The 15,463-nt window shown below is 38.0% G+C and overlaps 1 protein-coding gene across 1 annotated transcript; it reads left to right on the top strand.

Moving 5' to 3' along the window:
* The first annotated feature begins 92 nt into the window (after window positions 1-92).
* On the top strand, window positions 93-776 carry LOC138907515 (uncharacterized). The gene is made up of 2 exons (XM_070198114.1): window positions 93-381; window positions 481-776. The coding sequence occupies exons 1-2, from the start codon at window positions 93-95 to the stop codon at window positions 774-776; spliced, it is 585 nt and encodes a 194-aa protein (XP_070054215.1).
* The last annotated feature ends 14,687 nt before the right edge of the window (window positions 777-15,463 follow it).

Below are 15,463 nucleotides of genomic sequence, written 5' to 3' on the forward strand. Positions count from 1 at the left end.
AAGCAACTTCAAATGTCAATAACAAAATTTGGGTATTCTGGGACAAAGAATTCACAACTAAGGTTCTAGATACTGATGATCAATAGATATCTATGGAGATGAAACATGTTGAGGATGGAAATACTTTTAATCTCACAGTTGTTTATGTCAAACGCAAGCCAATGCTGAGGAGAACTTTATGGGATGCTCTAAGACATAAATCTTCTATATACACTATTCCTTGGTGTGTCATCGGGGATGTCAATGTTATAGCATTAGTAAAGGAGAATATTAGAGGTATTCCTTATCAGATGAGTAAATGTATGGACTTTTTAAGCATGATTGAGGATAGTGGGCTTGTGGATCTTGGATACTATGGTCACAAATACACTTGGTCAAATGGTAGGGGACCAAGTTCTATTATTTGAAAGAGACTGGATAGAGGTCTAGTGAATGATCAACGGTTGGATGTCTTCTCTGCTACCATTATTTCCCATCTAGCTTCAGCAAGTTCAGACCATAATCCACTTTTTATGGAAAGCAATATAAGGCAAGATAATGACAAGAGATATTTCAAATTTCTCAGATGTTGGGTGGACAATGATAAATTCATGCCACTTGTGGAGAAGGTATGGAGTAGAGAAGTTACAAGCAATACAATGTGGACCTTCCATCAGAAACTCAAAGCACTCAGCAATGCTCGGAGTATCTGGTCTAGACAGGAATACAGAGACATTTTCCAGAAAGCCAAACAGTTTGAACAGCAAGTCAAAGATGAAGAGATGTTCTGGGCATAGAGTAACTCTGAGAATGACAGAGTTATACTTTATGAACTCAAAGCTCAATATCTTAGGTACATGAAATTTGAAGAGTCAATCCTTAAGTAGAAAACTCAACTACATTGGTTCAAAGAATAGGATGTAAATTCCAGATACTTTCACAGCTTAATGAGGGGTAGAAGAAGGAAGTTATACATTCACAAAATCAAGGATAAAGAAGAAAATTGGGTACAATGTGATGAGGCTATTGGCCAAGCAGCTTGTGACTACTTTCAAGACCTTTTTTCGATCCAGGAGAAATCATCAGAGAAGATCTACTCTCATGTATCCCATCCATGATCACTTCAGAAGACAACTCTGTTCTTTCCACATACCCTACTATGAATGAACTAAAAGAAGTAGTTTTCTCCATGAACCCCACAAGTGCAGCAAGCCCTGATGGCATGAATGGTAAGTTCTACCAAGCTTATTGAGAAGTCATCAAGTTTGATCTGCTATAGGTTGTCCTGGCTTTCTTTGGAGGATGCACCATGCCCAGATATATGACAAGTGCATGTCTTGTCCTATTACCAAAAGTGGAGTTTTCTAATTCCTTAACATAATTTAGACCAATCAGCCTTAGCAATTTCATCAACAAGATCATTTTCAAGATTATCTGTTCAAGGTTGGCTCCTATCCTCCCTAGAATCATCTCAGCCAATCAGTCAAGCTTTGTTAAAGGGAGAAACATTTCTGAAAACATCATGCTTGCCTAGGAAATTGTCCGTGGAATCAAAAAGCCTAATGTTGGTTCCAATATTGTTATTAAATTAGACATGGCCAAAGCCTATGATAGAGTCTCATGGAGCTTAACATGTATCATACTGAGAAGAATGGGATTTTATAAAAGAATCATTGACATGATTTGGAGGACCATGTCCAATAATTGGTACTCTGTCATTGTTAATGGCACCAGATGGGGCTTCTTTCAGTCTACTAGAGGTCTAAAGCAAGGAAATCCCCTAGCTCCTTCTCCGTTCATTATTGAAGTTGAATTGCTGTCTAAGATGCTTAATAATCTCAACCATGATCAGTCTTTTAATGGTTTCTATATGCAAAGGAGTGGACCACAGATTAATCACTTCAGTTTTGCTGATGACATTATCATATTTACCTCAGGAGGCAGAGTATCACTTCAAAAAATTATAAAGATCTTGAGCAGTTTTGAAGACAGTTTAGGCCAGAAAATTAACAAGGATAAAAGTCATTTCATGACTTCACCTGGTGCCTTTCAGTCTGTTGTCAGAAGGATTAGAGCAGAAACTGGTTTTTCCAGGAGGGAATCTCCACTAACCAACCTGGGATGCCCTTTGTATACTAGTAGAAATAGGATCATTCACTTCAATAATCTAACTGCTAAGATAGTTGGTAGAATCAAGGGCTGGCATGGCAAAATGTTATCCTATGGTGGTAGGGCTATTTATATTGAGTATTCCATTATATTTATTCTGGTTAGCCCATAACGGCCCGTTTGGCCCATTTTCTAATGATAGTACGATAAGAAGGATACGTTACGTTGGTACTCGGTTGAGTAAGGCACCGGGAGCCCGTCACGGCCTATCGGTTTGGGTCGTGACAATAAGTTAACCTGTGCTTCTTCTTGGGAACTCATCCGAAAGAAGAAACAATCTAACTTATCCAACAGAACAACCTGGCACAAGAAAATTCCTTTTAAATGGTCTTTCTACGTGTGGAGAGCTCTAAGAAATAAATTGCCAACTGATGATAGGGTAATTTTATTTAGCAACCCTACTATATCTAAATGTATCTACTGCTCCAAACCTACTAATGAAACTGTTGATCACATTTTTAGAAGGAGTCTTTTTGCCAGTTTTGTTTGGAGAAAATATGGTGGAATTGCAAGAATACAAACTGACAACAAGCCTCCCAAACTGCTCTTAATGACCTGGTGGATGCAGAAAAGTCATAATGAAGTCCAAAAACTAGTTCTAGACACCATGCCAATTATTATCTATTGGAACCTTTGAAAGAACAGATGTAGTGCAAAGTATGGAGGAAAGTCATCCTACATGGCCAAGGTCTTGATCTCTATCAAATCAGATGTTTCACTAATGCTGAGAACCTATTTCCCTCATATCACGTGGCCTTTGAACTGGAATGAACTATATCCAATAGTTGAACAAATTAAGCACCACACCTCTGTCATTCAAGTCATCTGGCAAAGACTTGAAACAAATTTTGTAAAGGTCAATAGTGATGGGAGTGCTTTGAGTAATCTAGCTAGAATTGGGGCAGGGGTCATCATCAGAGATCGTTCTAGTGAATTCATCCATGCCATTGCTATTCCCCTTGGGGGAGGCACTAACAATCTTGCTGAAATAGAAGCAACCATTATGGGAGTGCAATGGTGCTTGAACAATGGACTTAACAAAGTCCACCTTGAAGCAGATTCAACTCTTCTTATCCAGTGGCTTAGTAGTAACAATGAATACCCCTGGACATTAAAGATAAAGTTGTATAAACTTAAGGACCTATGCTCACAGTGTGAGGGATTCAGATCCTCACATGTGTATAGAGAAGCTAATTGCCCAGTTGATTCCTTATCTAAATTAAGCCATGAGCTGCCATCATTGACCTATTTCCACACTCTATTAGCTCTACCTAACCACATCTAGGACAGATCTTGCAGACTCCGACAATACCCCATCTTTCAGGCATAAGAGAACAAGCAGAATCACTGCACCACCACACTTAGCCTCATCTTCCTCTCATGGTTATGTTTAACACAAGTTGTTGTAGGGGAGCTGACCTAATTGTCCAATTCCTAGTGTTCATACTGACAAGCCAAATGAAGATCCTTCACAAAGATCTTATCTACAGCACCACAAGTAGGAAAATGCAAAATCACATATTTCAAATCCAATTAGAGTAGAATATCGGTGAGGTTCTTAACACTAACTTGGGTTTCTTTTTTGCAGGTATCTTAACTAGTGGTACACACAATTCATTGGCATTCCCTCTGAGTGTGGTATAAGCAACCCTGATGCTCAACCTACTGAGTGATTGTCAATGTATATTTGTAAATCATTACCAATTTAAAGCCTCAAGAACCACCTTGCCTAAAAACCTAAATAGCAGGAGACTTATACTGCCAGCACAAGCCATATATCTCACAGGTCCTCACCTAACCAAACACCCTACCCCCTTGATCCACATCACACTCAACCATCACCACAACATACTAACAACAAATGCGATCCACCACCACTGCCTACAATCTCCACCATAACTCATCACCACAACAACAACCACCTTCAATCTCCAAAGCACCAATCCAAGAAGACAAAAATCATGCTAATAATTTATTAATTAGAGTTAGCTCATCAACTTGGGTCATCGTAAAATAATTTATATCTTCACCTACACCTTGCTACAGAACCCACAAGAACCTGACAACAAAGCTTCCTTGGCACACCTTCATGAAAATGAATAGCAACCACCTATCTTTCCATGTTCCTCCATTCTACCCTCTCACTGACAACCTACTCAACTCACCTTCATCTGTCTTCAGAAGCCACAAGAACATGGGGGACACCCACTCTTACTCGCAAAAAAAAGTACAGTTATTTCACTAACTTTGCTTTCTTTTTTGTAGGTACTAACTCTTATGGTATACTTAATCACTTGGCCTACACTCAGTGTGTGGTATTAGCATTCACAATGCTTATTCTACTGAGTGTAGGACAAGGGTACAAAGTACCATAATTCCATAATCACACAAAGATATTATCATCTAACAACATATAGGAAGGATCTATTAGCCAATGTTGTCTACCAATGTTACACATCAGAGCATGGTAGTAACAATTTGGCAACACTCAAAGGTCCAATTGTCCAATCCAAAATTAATAGCAGACAGATAAAAATGCAACAACATCCACCTCAAAACAGTAGATCACCACACGCAATACACAATGACTCATATGCCTACAAGCTTTCACAACTGAAGCACCAACATTTCTCCAGCAGTAACCAATTCCACAAATAGCCCACTCACATCTACAGCTACAATTCAAAACCCCCCATCATTTTTCAGTAGACACAAGAACCTGAGAACGGTAAACCACCTCCTGCATTACTGTTTCATTGACTACAGAGCCACAGTCATCCATTGGAAGCAGAGCAATGGTGTACTCTTATTACTAACATGTTTGCTCATTTTTGCAGGTACATTGGACAAATCTAGACCATTGATGTACATTCAATGTGTGGTATTAGCACTGTTGCTCAGTCTATTGAAAGTATATCAACTGGATTGGGTTTATCTTTCTGACCATGACAACTGGGCACATACATCAATATCGTGCATCACTGATAGGATCCAAGGGAACATTCTTAGGGATTGAAACCTAACTGATCACTATGTTACAATAACAAGCAGCCTCCAGCTCCAGTTGATTATTTCTGCACGCTCTAAGGGCAGCCTTCAACATATCTGACTGCAATCATCAGCAGCTTGCCTTGCTTTGTCCGGTGCATCTGTTCACACACTATATGGACACAATGTTAAGATTTCTTTTGGGACATTTCAGAGGCTCAATAACAAACAGCCACACTCACAGCTACAATTGCACTTGCAGTGCTCCATCTCTTCTGTTACCCAAAGACAACTCACTGCTCCCTATTTATTCGATGCTCACATGCTTCTCTTTAACTTGGCTTTCTTTCATGACATTTTTTAAGCCATGGTAAAGATAGGTTTCTGTTACAATGGAACTTTTCCCCATACATATTTGTCACTTTATTTGGGATTAATTTACTCAATCTCTAGATATAGCACCTCTTGTAAATGGAAGAAGTCCTTCCATTCTTTTTGCATAGTTGACCTAGGTTTCTTTTATTTTGGGGGACCAATTGTAAATCCAATAGTGGATTGGCATATGGTACTATCTTATAGGTCTAACTTCACATATTGTACAGGATCCAATTGATTGTAATTTTGACAATCAGCTGGTTATCCATCATAGGATTAGAGGTAAGGTTCATTCCCTCCTCCATTGATGTAATTTTCTATTTTATGTATAAAAACCAACCCTAGGCACAATGCCTAGTGGATTTGACAAAAAAAAATGAAAGCTGATAGTAATATTGACAAATATAAGGCAAGATTAGTTGTCAAAGGGTTTAGACAACAAAAAAGTCTTGATTATTTTGATACATACTCGTCGGTAACGAGAATTACATCTATTCGGGTGTTAATAGCTTTAGTCACCGTGTATAGTCTTGAAATCCATCAGATGGATGTGAAGACAGCCTTCTTAAATGAAGATTTGGAGGAAGAAATTTATATGGAACAACCTGAAGGGTTCGTGGTTTTCAGAAAAAAAAAAAGGTATGCCGACTTGTTAAGTCACTTTACAGATTGAAACAAGCACCCAAACAATGGCATACGAAATTTGACCAAATAATGTTGGCAAAAAGATTATAGTTTAATGAGTGTGATAAATGTGTTTATATTAAAAATACTCCAAATCATATAGTCATTGTATGTTTATATGTTGATGATATGTTAATAATGAGCAAAGATATTGCGGATATAAATACTACTAAGCATATGCTTGCTAGCAAGTTTGATATGAAAGACTTAGGAGTTGTTGATTTAATTGTAGGAATTAAAATCCATAGGACTCCTCAAGGACTGGCATTGTCTCAATCTCATTACGTTAAAATGGTACTTGAAAAATTCAAGTATCTAGATTTTAAAGTCACAAAGACCCTGATTGATGTAAATGTTGCTCTTACAAAGAATTTAAGTCAGAGCAAATCTCAATTGGATTATGCTCGAGTGTTGGGAAGTTTAATGTACATCATAAATTGTACACGACCTGATATAACTTGTGCAGTAAGTAAACTGATTCGTTATACAAATAATCCCAACCAAACTCATTGGATAGCAATTAAACAGGTTTTGGGGTATCTAAAACATACCTAAGATTATGCTTTACACTACAAAAAGTATCCTGCGGTAATTGAAGGATATAGTGATGCAAATTGGATCACATGGTCATCAGAAACAAAGTCCACAAGTGGATACGTGTTTACTAGTGGTAGAGGAGCAATGTCTTGAAAATCATCCAAACAGACATACATCGCTCGCTCTACAAGGCTGAGTTTATAGCTTTAGATAAGGCTAGAGAAGAAGCTGAATGGCTGCAGAATTTCTTGAAAGATATTCCATTTTGGCCCAAACCAGTGGCTCTAATATGCAGGCATTGCGATACCCAAGCGACAATAGGAAGGGCTGGAAGTGTTATGTATAATGGAAAATCTCGTCACATAACAAAGACATAATATTGTTAGACAACTACTCTCTAGTGAAATTATCACAATTGACTACGTAAAGTCAAAAGATAATGTGTTTGATCTTCTTACAAAAGGCCTAAATAGAGAGGCAGTTGATAAATCATCGAAGGAAATTAGACTATGACCGAGGACAAGTCATTGTAGCGGTAATTCTACCTAGAAGACTGGAGATCCCAAGATCTAGGTTCAAGGAGATCAAACAAATTCACTAATGACGGTTCAACATTGTCAAATAAAACTTTGATCCATTCTCGTGATGAAGATAATGTTTAGTACCAGGATAAACCATTAAGGCTTTTTAATGGTTTCTACGTTTGATGCGAAGTATATCAAATAGTGTATCTACGGGATAATACGTTTAGGAATCACCTATGTAAGTATGAAGTGTAAGCCTCTTCAAGGAGAATTCTGTAAGGCCAGTTCTCTACGCACTTATGAACCAGGTGGTATTCATGGCTGAAACAAACACAACAATGAGAATCAAAGACAGTTAAAGGGTTAATTGTGTGACTTATGGCTGTCTAGGTATACACAAAAGTTCAATGATTCAAAGATATCAAATCTACCGATTGACCGAGTATATCCGACATAAGTTCACTACGGAAAGTTCAAAGGAAAACTGACTTGTTCAGATACGATTAATCCTTGCTTGTAAATCACACAGTTTTTCAGGCATGCATATTTTCACATAGCCATTCCCCATTCATGTGGGGGATTGTTGGGGTTTTATTTAATTAAAATAAGGAGGTGTGAATGAGAAATTGAGGGAAACAAATTGGAGGAAAAAGAAATGTTTGAAGTGTTTCTTTTACTCAGACACTTTATCCCTCATCGGAAAATGGAAAGAAAATCATTGTGCCTATATAGAGAAGCACATCTTTTAGCTCTTAAAGAGTTGAGAAGAAGTGGTGCATCGCGCCGTCGTCGTCGCTCATTCGGCTTCGGCTTCAGATTAGGATTTAGATTCAGATTCAGATTCGATCAATTGATATGATTGATTGATTATTTTTTGGATCAAACTTATTTTCCATTTTCCTTTATTTATTTTCTTTTTCCCGATATTTTTGGCGTGGATTTTATTTCGCGGTTAATTTCCTAACGGTCGTTTTCAAATTTAAAATTCGTGACCAAGCAGAAATATTTTCTGCCGAAATGGTACCTCATGTGAACAGATACCTTCGCACCTATTCAACCCAGACTGCTTGGCTATAAATTCAGAGGCTTGGCCTCACTTTTCCACCACCAAAAATCTACATACTCTCCCCTCTATCTTCTGCATTTCTGTATTATTTTCAAAATCAAAACGTAAGCATCAGTGTGGTTTACTGTCGTTTGTTGAGTTCGACGAAGTTCTGTAATTTTCATTGTCGGTATTACAGAATAGTTGTTCTGTTCTATCCTGGAAGGAATTAATCCAACAATCTTGGGAAACAATGATGAGGTTAAATTCATTAAGGAAACACAATTTTTTGTTGGGCTCTGAACTTTTATTCTTCGGATTCTATTTCTGTTTTGTTTCTACTTTCGTATTTATTTTGCAAAAATTATTTTTCAAACACAGATTGATAACAAAAGAATGTTCTAGAAAGATTCGAAACACTTAACCAAGAAAACATCCTAGCAAGTGAGAATCCATGGAAGGTAAGTTCGTATATCGAAAGTATCGCCAGAAAAAAAAAAGTTTTATGTGACGTGATAAAGAGTAAGATAAGCCATTGAATCCATTGGACCCTATGAATTCACTAGGAGAAAATTGGATATCATCCTAAGAATGACTTCAAACATAAGGTTACTTTCAGTTCACTCAGTATTTGATGTGTAGGTACTACAAAATATATGCGCAACTCTTCACACTTTATCTTTTTGGACACCATTGAAATTAATGCAGGCTTGATAAATGAGGAGTAACTTTATTGTCATTCTTGATAGGCATGTTCAGAGAACTAAATCACAACTCTGAAGAAACTATATGGAAAGAAGAAAAATACACGAAAAATAGATACCCTCTTTTATTTTAACAACAAGTTTACAATGTGTAAAGTTAATGAAAAAGTTTTTATTTTGGCTTATGATTATGTTTTCGTCTAAGAGACTGTATATATATTGATGTGTTGAATGTGATGAAAAAGCCTTAATGATGTATTATGTTTTTAAAGCTCATTAACTCTTCATCCTTAAAAGTATCCCTTTTACCCATAAAATAAAATGCTTGAGCCATTTTCTCTTAAAAAAGACTTAAGTAAGTACCATATCCTTTAGAGTTCTATTTGTTTTCTACAACACCATTTTGCTGTAATGTTGTAACGACTCAGCTGCTTGTGTTTGAGTATTTGCATTTGCATTCAGCTATTTGAAGTCTTGAGCAGCAATGTATGATGTATTATGACTTGTGTGAATCGTCGGTTTTGGTTTTCAGGTTATTCGGAATTGATTTGGAAGAATGAATTTCATGATTGAAGCTTTAAAGTTGGAAGAGTTGACCAAGTTTGACTTTTTCATATTTGACCTTGGTTCGGAATTTTGATGGTTCCGTTAGGTCCGGATGGTGATTTTGGACTCGGGCGTATGCCTATATTTGCATTTGGATATTTCTAGAAGGTTTCGGCACTAATTGGCGAAAGTTGGAAATTTGAAGGTTTGGAATGTTCATGAGTTTGACAGGGAGTTGACTTTGATGATATCGGGTTCGGATTGTGGTTTTGGGAATGGGAATAGCTTCATTATGTCATTTGGGAGTTTTGCACAAAATTTGAGTTCATGCCGAGTTGATTTGATATGATTCGGCACGTGTTTTGGAAGTTGAAAGTTTAAAAGTTCATTAAGTTCAATTTGAGGTGTGATTCATGATTTTGAGGTTGTTATGCGTGATTTGAGGCCTCGAGTAGGTCCGTGTTATGTTATGAGACTTATTGGTATGTTCAGACGGGGTCCCGAGGGGCTCAGACATGTTTCGGATTGATTTCAGATCATTTTTCTTCATGTTTTCATTGCTGGTTGTTGCTGGTTTCGGGTTCCTTGGTTGTCCTTCGTGATCGCGAAGATGGGTATATTTTCGCGTAGAGAAAATCTGGAGCTGAGGCATTTTCTTCATCGCGGTCATGATTGGATGGCTGCGTTCGCGTAGGGCTGTGTGGGTTACTGTTCGCATTCACATGATGGGCACCGCGATCGCGTAGAACAGAGATGAGAAACTGGGAGCTGGAATTTCTTCAACGCGTTCATGAAGCTTGGTCGCCTGTGTGCTTCACATTCGCATGGCTATTTGAGCGATCACATAGCGTATTATTGGAGGCAGTGTTGTTTGTTCTTCACGATAGCAAAAGTTGTTCCATAATCGCATAGGTTAATTCTGGGCAATACATTTTCTTCTTCGCGATCGCGATGGTATATCCGCAATCGCGGTTCATTCATTCGTCTAGTGATTATAAAGTACTTTATTTCAGAGGTTTCTGCCATTTTTGCATATTTGGAGCTATGGAGCTCGGATTAAGATGATGTTTGAAGCGATTTTTCACCATATGGATTGGGGTAAGTGTTCTCGACTCGGTTTTGATTTTATTTCATGAATCTATCTTTATTTTTTGCATTTGATTGAGGATTTCAAAAGAGAAATTGGGGGGGGAAGGGGTGTCTGTCTAAAGTTTTATAGAGTAAAATTTTGAGTTTTGAACATCGATTCGGAGTCGGATTTGAGTGGAACTATTATGGTTGGACTCGTAATTGAATGGGTTGTCGGATTTTGTGAGTTTTGTCGGGTTTCGAGATGCAAGCCCGGATTTGACTTTTTGGTTGAGTTTGGGCTTTAGATTAAAGATTCCACCTTTATTGATTGGGTTTGTTTCCTTTGGCATTATTTGATGTTCTTGAGTTGCTTTTGGCTAGTTTTGAGCCGTTCGGAGATCGGTACGCGCGGGATGATATTTTTGAAGTATCGTTTGGCTTGCTCGGAATTGGAATTCGGCTTGTTTGAGGTAAGTAACACTTTTAAACTTGGTGCTAAGGTTATGAATCCCTGAATATACATACTATGTATTTGGTGTGGAGGCGACGCACATGCTAGGTAACAGGCGTGTGGGCATGCACCGTGTAAATTATGACTCGATTGATTCTGTGGTACTATGTTGTGACCTAGTCTTATTTCTATTCATGAAATTTCTACGTGCTAGGGTAATTGAGTTGTGATCCATCTTAGAAACCATATCTAGGCTATATGCTTATCCTGTTGGGACCCACTGGGGTCATTTCTGCTATTGAGTTATTTACTTATATTGCAATTACATACTCAGTCATACTCATTCATTTGCATATCATATCTCAGTCTCTGTTGCCATTTATTGATGCATCATATCATCATTTTTGGGCTGATTTTCATGACATTGTGAGCCCGAGAGACTAGAGAGATTGATGACTAAGTTGGGTCCTGAGAGCCGGATTGTGAGTGATATTGATGGGATCGGGTTGTATGCCGTAGCAGGTATTATTGATTTATGATGGGATCGGGCTGCACGCCACAACAGGTATTATTGATTCATAATGGGATCAGGCTGCACGCCGCAGCAGGTATTATTGATTCACAATGGGATCGGGATGCGCGCCGTAGCGGGATTTATTAGCGCTTGGGCTAGATCTACCCCTCTGGAGTCTGCACACCAACAGTGAGCGCAAATGCTATTGATTCATAATGGGATCAGGCTGCACACCGCAGCGGGTACTATATAGTGCTGAGTGATTGAGCGTGATGAGCGGGAGTATGAGACTGTGATATTGAGTACTCTGAGAGTGTGAGTACATGAGTTCATCACTGTGACGCATTGCATCTGACATGAATACTTGACATATATGCATATAGATGCATTTTCTCATGCTACATTGTTTTGTGACATTCATGATTTCACGTGCACATTGACATATAGGCGTAGAGAAGTACTTTCCTCATGCTATCTAATAATCAAACATCTTACTTATTGTTGAAATATTTTGGGAAACATCACAGTTTTTCTGACTTACTCATACTTTGGTGATTTCGGTAAAAAAATTGAGTTTTACTGTTATACCTAAAAAGCATGAGTATTTTTCGTAACTGTGAACGAGCTGAGCATCATATTTTTGAGTCATTACTTGTACTACTTTTCTTATATTGTTACAAATTATTCTTGGCTATTGGTGTTGGACTCTGACCTTTGTCCAAGCTCGTCACTGCTTTAACCTAAGGTTAGGGTTGTTACTTATTGAGTACATGTGATCGGTTGTACTCATATTACACTTCTGCACCTTGCATGCAAATTTTGGATGTTGATATTGATGTGTATGGTGGGAGCTAGCATTGAAGATGTACCTGCGTTTCGGTCATAACTGCCTCTTGTTCTTGGTAGCTTTAGAATTATTAATTTGTTCATGTATATTTCAAACAAATGATATATTTATTTCATACCAGCTTTGTAAGCTCTAAATCCTAAAAGCTCATGATTTTTACTACCAGTCCTTGGGAATTCTTTGTATAGAAGTTCCGTTATATTATCATTACATTTCTCAGTAAATCTCAATGAACTGGATTATTGTTGCTAATTGGCTTACCTAACGGGTTGGGTTAGGTACCATCACTATTAGTTGGACTTTGGGTCGTGACAAGTTGGTATCAGAGCCCTAGGTTCATAGGTTCTACGAGTCATTAGAAAGTGTGTAGTAGAGTCTTGTGAATCGGTATGATGACGTCCATACCTATCTTCGAGAGGCTATAGAACATTTAGGATAAACTTCTTATCTTTCTTTCCTTATCATGCGGCATTGATCCAGCTTGAAGCGTAACTCTTTAAATTCTTTCCACTCACTCGTATGCGTAGGTGGGTGCTTGGTATCAGTTGTGCATCGACGACTTATGGATTCCATGGATGAGGTGCGAGATATGTTTTCTATGTGCTGAGGATGGGCCAGTCTGGAGGACTTAAGGTCGGGTTTTGACTATAGCTTGAGCACGGTGATTTCGGTTGAGTGAGCATGTGCTTTTGGACTTTTATGTCCGATAGTGTCCCTATAAGTGGAGTTATGGCTCGATGAGTGGTTGGATGGCTATATAATGAGTATGATGTGACTGCGGGATGTGTTCAGATGGTTTGAATGTGACAGGAAGAGTTTACTTGAGATGTAAAAAGGACTATTAGATTCTCAATTTCTGTAGATGTGTCATACGGTCGTGATTTATGAAGGTTTTGAGAGATTCTTTCGTGTTATTTCATTTGTGGACCAAAGTAGATTTTTATGTCTTGTTGATGAGTTCAGACTCAGGAAGATTAAGTGATTGCGTAGTAGTTGTGGCTATGAAAGGGTATAGAGAGATGTCAGTTTGAGGCTAAAAAGGTGGGTTATCACATGTGAGGTAATCTACAGATGTGTGACCCTTATGATGGTTGTGTAGAGAGTTTCTCGCTACTAGTGGGTTATATGTGTTGCGATTTGGTTTGGATCGCTTTAGGAGGTTGACCTGACCGTCATGAGGATGCGAGCTTAGCAGATGATTTGAGGTATTATATGGTTTGTATTACATGAGCTTATGAAGGATTTAGTTGAATCTCACTGCGGTATTATGGTAGTAATAGAGTATGGGCATTGTGAGTTATCTAGTATATTTATCTATGGCTTTGAGCCAAGTGAGGGAGTCTTCTATTGACGATTTGATTGCATAGTTACGTGTTGTATTGGTTTTTCGGTCTGAGGCATACTTGTGGATCGGTTATGACTTGTAGAGGCTTGTTTTGAGGATGAATTAAGCAAGGAAATTTCAGGATGCATGGTGTACTACATGTTATGAATATATAGTAATCATATAATGATTGAATTGTTATTCATAAAGGATGTAGTGCACATTGAATAGGAATTTGCTTGGTTGTGTTAAGCCGGGGTTACTTCTTTGGGTGTTGTCGTGCTAATGGGGCAGAGGTCGTTCGGCCCGTTTGGGTGGTGCAATTGAGATTTGAGCAGAGTGGATGACTCTCGAGAAGGTTCTCATGGATTCAAGATTTGTATGTAGCAATTAAGAATTTTTCGGATTTGTATATGGCTAGAATCTGAGAGCTTCATTGGATGGTGTCGAGACTCGCGGTATTCCTATATCATTATGGATTCTACATTTCAATATTAGGAAGGTAAAAGAAACACCTTTAGATTCACAGAAGGTCTCTTTAGAGTAGGTGTCTCGAATGTGGTACTTTTGGGGTGTTAAGAGGGAATACAATGACTTATGGGATTGGGCGTGATGAGCGGGAGTATGAGACTGTGATATTGAGTAATCTGAGAGTGTGAGTACATGAGTTCATCACTGTGACGCATTGCATCTGACATGCATACTTGACATACAGGTATAGAGATGCATTTTCTCATGCTACACTATTTTGTGACATTCATGATTTCATGTGCACATTGACATGTAGGTATAGAGAAGTACTTTCCTCGCTATCTTATAATGAAACATCTTACTTATTGTTGAAAGGTTTGGGGAAAATCACAGTTTTTCTTACTTACTCATACTTTGGTGATTTCGATAAAAGATTTGGGTTTTACTGTTATACCTAAAAAACATGACTATTTTCCGTAACTGTGAACGAGCTGAGCATAATATTTTTGAGTCATTACTTGTACTGCTTTTCTTATATTGTTACGAATTGTTCTTGGCTATTGGTGTTGGACTCTGACCTTTGTCCAAGCTCGTCACTGCTTTCAACCTAAGGTTAGGGTTGTTACTTATTGACATGGGGTCAATTGTACTCACACTACATTTCTGCACCTTGCGTGCAGATTTTGGATGTTGATATTGATGTGTATGGCGGGAGCTAGCATTGAAGATGTACCTGCGTTCCGATCATAACTGCCTCTTGTTCTTGGTAGCTTTAGAATTATTAATCTGTTCATGTATATTTCAAACAGATGATGTATTTCTTTCATACCATCTTTGTAAACTCTAAGTCCTAGAAGCTCATGATTTGTACTACCAGTCCTTGGGAATTCTTTGTATAGAAGTTTCGTTATATTATCATTACATTTCTCAGTAAATCTCAATGAATTGGATTATTGTTGCTAATTGGCTTACCTAGCAGGTTGGGTTAGGTGCCATCACGACTAGTTGGACTTTGGGTCGTGACAAATATCTTAGGTGCAAAGAAATTATGATCTATACCGTTGCTAGCACAGAACTCAAGAAAGTTAACATTTTCAAATTTAGTTCCATGCTCAGATCTAATGCCAACTACTTGATTGTTCAATTTTCTTCAAAAGTCACAAACATATCATATGTTTCATCCTTAGTTGTCAGAAGTATAGTCCAGATAAACCTACAATAATTATCAATAGTT

The sequence above is a fragment of the Nicotiana tomentosiformis genome, chromosome 3 (genome assembly GCF_000390325.3).
Source record: "Nicotiana tomentosiformis chromosome 3, ASM39032v3, whole genome shotgun sequence".
NCBI classification, from domain to species: domain Eukaryota; kingdom Viridiplantae; phylum Streptophyta; class Magnoliopsida; order Solanales; family Solanaceae; genus Nicotiana; species Nicotiana tomentosiformis.